At 42.0% G+C, this 5,000-nt stretch overlaps 1 protein-coding gene across 1 annotated transcript in view; it reads left to right on the forward strand.

Annotated features, from left to right (window-relative positions):
- The window catches only part of IFT57 (intraflagellar transport 57), a 9,575-nt gene that overhangs the window by 561 nt on the left and 4,014 nt on the right, over window positions 1–5,000 (forward strand). Inside the window, exons 2-5 of the mRNA XM_027361731.2 lie at window positions 356–527; window positions 641–803; window positions 1,041–1,159; window positions 1,666–1,837. Coding sequence (XP_027217532.2) covers window positions 364–527; window positions 641–803; window positions 1,041–1,159; window positions 1,666–1,837 — 618 coding nt within the window. The 5' untranslated portion in view covers window positions 356–363. The remainder of the gene's footprint in view (window positions 1–355; window positions 528–640; window positions 804–1,040; window positions 1,160–1,665; window positions 1,838–5,000) is intronic.

Consider the following 5,000-nt stretch of genomic DNA (forward strand, 5'->3'; position numbering starts at 1 on the left):
AAATCAATGAAACAAAATTGGAAATGTTTCATAAAAAAATGGAGAATGAATCAAGGAATACAAGATTTTTTTTTCTTGTAATCATATTGCTGTGTACTGCCAAATGCACATAAAACCTTCTGTTTTCAGTGATGACTGGATTGCAGTCTGAAGTCTGACACAAAAGCCAAAATATTTCTAGCACTTAAATTCTGGCTTGGACTAGTTCCTAATCTGACAATAATTTGCTAGGGAGACCTAAAAATTCTGTCTTTCCTGAATATATATACGATGGAGGTTTGCTAGCCTTTGTCAGAGAACCAACAAACAGGTGTTTTCTATACATTTCCCCAAATTTGTAAATACACCTCCTCAGAAACAACAATGAGCGCTCGTCGAGGACCTGAAGAGGAAGGAGAGGAGCTTGATGGTGGCCCAGGACTTGCATATATGCCCTTTGTGGTCATGGATGATCTGCTTGATAAACTCAAACTTCTAAATTATGACAAAGAATTTTTACAAGAACACCGTATGAAGCCAGTTAACAGGTATGCTAATCAGCTAAGTGTGAGGTATAGCTATATGTAATTGAACATTTTAGGATTGGATAATGAAAACTTATATAAAATATCAATAACCTAAACATTTGTTCTTTCTGCAGACATTATTTTGCTATTGCAACAAATCCTGGTGAGCAGTTCTACCTTTTTACATCGCTCAGTGCCTGGTTGATACGGAAGACTGGGAGAACCATGGAACCTCCTCAGGAATATGACGACCCCAACTCTACAGTGTCAAGTATTCTTGACCATCTCAGACAATTGGTGTGGAAGTTACTCTTATTCTTAACTGAGTTTTAATGATATATTATGCTAGAGCTTCTGTCATACAATCCAGATATATTTTTCTGCTCAAAAGTCTCATTTGTTGAATGGTTCTGCACTGATACATACTGATGTGGATACTAATTGAATGATCAATATTTTTTCTAATAAACAATGTGGTTCCATGCAGATATAACATATTCAATGCACAAGTCTTACACAGTCATTTATGTTTAGGGTGTTACTGTTGATTTCCCACCAAGCAAGTTAAAGGCTGGTTTTGGAGAGCATGTTATTTTTGTTCTCGACCGACTTGCTGATTTTGCACTGAAAACAGCCAGTTTTGCTTGGAAAAAGTAAGTGATATTTATGTTACAATTAATGCCTCAACATAGTCATAGTTCTTTAGTCTAATGAAACTAGCCACACATGAATACAAAGACAGAAATACAGACACACATGAAAACATATTTACACAGCCACTTTCATAATAAATATTACAGTAATACATACATTGTATTCTATTGGAAAAGACACTTGTTCCATTCATACCCCTCCTGTTTTAGATGACTAAATAAATGTGTGTGTGTGTGTGTGTGTGTAAATGCATAAATAGCATTCTCATCTAACAATCTTGCTAATCTACATTCAGTTCCTTGCACTTCCAGTGATGTTAACCCCGTCATTCCTTTCACACACAGGGTAATTTAAGAGCAACAGTAAACAGAATAACTATAATAACAAATGGAATTTAACTTGAAATACTATAATAAAATTCTTTTCAATTCAGAATTTGAACAACAACTGTCAATAAGCCAGTTCATTGGCGTTCATCCAATAATTTTAATCCCCAAAATTTCAGGCCAGTGTACCCTACTGAGGATACTGGCGGAGACGAAGGAGATGTAGAAGATGAAGCAGAACTTACATTAGACAAAGTGGAGGAAGAAATGATGGCAGAGTTTGAGGATGAAGAAGAGGAAGAAGAGAATATTATGCACATGGATGATTTGAAAGACCTTACTAAACAGAAGGTCAGTATTGAGCATTATGAACTTGCTATATTAAATAAATGAATTTAAATATGTGAGACACTCACCAAGTACAGTGGGCTTTTCATTATGAACAATTTATGTTGTGCAGCAATGTTTTTTTAGTGTTATTATGTCTCAGATGTGATGTTAGTTGATTGTATGTGCTTGTATTTTGACAGAAAGACAGGGATGGGTAAACAAATACACCCAGAGAGAGGGGGGAGAGAGTGAGAAGGAAAGAGAGAGAGAGAGGGAAGAAAGAGAAGGAGAGAGGGAGGGGAGAGAGAGAAAGAGAGAGAGGTGGGAGATAGAAGAAGAGAGAGAGGAGAGAGAGAGAAAGAAGGAGGGATATAGAGAGAAGGAGGGAGAGAGAGGAGAAGAGAAAGAAGAAGAAGAGAGAGAAGAAGAAGAAGGAGAGAGAGAGAAGAAGAAGGAGAGAGAGATAAGAAGAAGGAGAGAGAGATATAAAGAAGAAGAAGAAGGAGAGAGAGAGAAGAAGAAGGAGAGAGAGAGAAGAAGAGGAGAGAGAGAGAGAGAGAGAACAAGGAGAGAGAGAGAAGAAGAACAAGGAGAGAGAGAAGAAGAAGAAGGAGAGAGAGAAGAAGAAGAAGGAGAGAGAGAGAGAAGAAGAAGAAGGAGGAGAGAGAAAAGAGAAGAAGAAGAGAGAAAAGCGAAGAAGAAGAAGAGAGAAGAAGAAGGAGAGAGAGAGAAGAAGAAGAAGAAGAGAGAGAGAGAAAAAGAAGAAGATTGAGAGAGAAGAAGAAGATGAAGAGAGAGAGAAGAGATATAGAGAAGAAGAAGAAGAGAGAGTGAGAAGAAGATGAAGAAGAAGAGAGAGCGAGAAATAGAGAGAAGAAGAGAGAGAGAAGAAGAAGGAGATAGAGAGAAGAAGAAGAAGGAGGAGGAGGAGAAGGAGAAGGAGAAAGAGAGAGAAGGTGGAAGAGAGAGAGAAGGAGAAGGAGAAGGAGAGGGAGAGAGAGAAGGAGAAGGAGAGGGAGGAGGAGAAAGAGAGAGAGAAGGAGAAGGAGAGGGAGGAGGAGAAAGAGAGAGAGAGAGAGAGAGAGAAGGAGAGGGAGAGAGAGAGAAGGAGAAGGAGAAGGAGAGAGAGAGAAGGAGAAGGAGAGAGAGAGAAGGAGAAGGAGAGAGAGAGAAGGAGAAGGAGAGAGAGAGAAGGAGAAGGAGAGAGAGAGAAGGAGAAGGAGAGAGAGAGAAGGAGAAGGAGAGAGAGAGAAGGAGAAGGAGAGAGAGAGAGAAGGAGAGAGAGAAGGAGAAGGAGAGAGAGAGAGAGAGAGAGAGAGAGAGAAGGAGAGAGAGAGAGAGGAGAGAAGGAGAGAGAGAGGAGAGAAGGAGAGAGAGAGGAGAGAAGGAGAGAGAGAGGAGAGAAGGAGAGAGAGAGGAGAGAAGGAGAGAGAGAGGAGAGAAGGAGAGAGAGAGGAGAGAAGGAGAGAGAGAGGAGAGAAGGATAGAGAGAGGGAGAGAACGATAGAGAGGGAGAGAATGAGAGAGAGAGGAGAGAAGGAGAGAGAGGGAGAGAAGGAGAGAGAGGGGAGAGAAAGGAGAGCGAGAGGGAGAGAAGGAGAGAGAGAGAGGGAGAAGGAGAGAGAGAGGGAGATAAGGAGAGAGAGAGAGAGAGAATGAGAGAGAGATGAAGAGAATGAGAGAGAGATGGAGAGAATGAGAGAGAGATGGAGAGAAGGAGAGAGAGATGGAGAGAAGGAGAGAGAGGGAGAGAAGGAGAGAGAGATGGAGAGAGAGAGAGAATGAGAGAGAGATGGAGAGAATGAGTGAGAGATGGAGAGAATGAGAGAGAGATGGAGAGAATGAGAGAGAGATGGAGAGAAGGAGAGAGAGAGGGAGAGAGAGAGAGAGAGGAGAGAAGAGAGAGAGAGGGAGAGAATGAGAGAGAGATGGAGAGAATGAGAGAGAGATGGAGAGAATGAGAGAGAGAGGAGAGGGGAGAGAAAGAGAGGGAGAGAGAGGAGGGAGAAGAAGGAGAGAGAGAGGGAGAGAGAAGGGAGAGCGAGAGAGAGAGAGAAGGAGAGAGAGAGGGGGGGAGAGAGAGAGCGAGAAGAGAGAGAGAGAGAGAGAGAGAGAGAGAGAGAGAGAGAGAGAGAGAGAGAGAGAGAGAGAGAGAGAGAGAGAGAGAGAGAGAGAGAGAGAGGGGGAGAGAGAGAGAGAGGGGGAGAGAGAGAGAGAGGGGGAGAGAGAGAGAGAGAGAGAGAGAGAGAGAGAGAGAGAGAGAGAGAGAGAGAGAGAGAGAGAGAGCAGAGAGAGAGAGAGAGAGAGAGAGAGAGAGAGAGAGAGAGAGAGAGAGAGAGAGAAGAGAGACAGAGAGAGAAAGAGAGACAGAGAGAGAGAGAGATGGGCGGGGAGAGATAGAGAGAGAAGGAGAAAGGAGACAGAGACAGATAGAGAGAGAGAGAGAAGGAGAGACAGAGACAAAGAGAGAAGGAGAGACAGAGAAGGAGAGACAGAGAGAGAGAGAGAAGGAGAGACAGAGAGAGAGAGAGAGAAGGAGAGACAGAGAGAGAGAGAGAAGGAGAGAGAGAGAGAGAGAAGGAGAGAGAGATTTGATTTGATAATATTTATTTACAGAACAGTGTACATGCCCTGTAAAAAGCCAGGGTAAGATGCTACCGCATCTATCCAACTGGCTATGCTTATATTTATGTAAAGGGCTATTAGTCAAACATTAGTTCTACATGCCTGAAGGGCTGTGTCATTATGCATACATTATTCACATATCATCTAGTTGGTAAAAAACCTTTTATATCACTAATCATATCAAAGACAAGACCAGTATCTGTAATAAAATCAGTATAATCAATAAGTGGTGATCTCTCGCCGGTGCTATTTGATCGATAGGATGCAGTTTTCGTGCAACAACATAAGCAATGTGAAAGATTATGCTACTTGGGCGCCCTTGCAACATTTCTGCATTGGTGATATGTGACTGGCTTTGCCTCCCAAACTGCATCCTATACATAAGGTATAGTGTATTGATGCCCTAATCTGCGTATTCGCCTGAGGTTAAGCATGTTACCTGCTGTCTTCGAGACAGTCCATCGTAGAATTTATATGGTTTGTCAGCATCACATGACCCGACAATACTTTCATAATGCCAGATGGTACCATGTCCACTTTTCTTCAATTTTTCAATGGT

This window comes from Penaeus vannamei, unplaced genomic scaffold, assembly GCF_042767895.1.
Source record: "Penaeus vannamei isolate JL-2024 unplaced genomic scaffold, ASM4276789v1 unanchor565, whole genome shotgun sequence".
In the NCBI taxonomy this organism is placed as follows: Eukaryota; Metazoa; Arthropoda; class Malacostraca; order Decapoda; family Penaeidae; genus Penaeus; species Penaeus vannamei.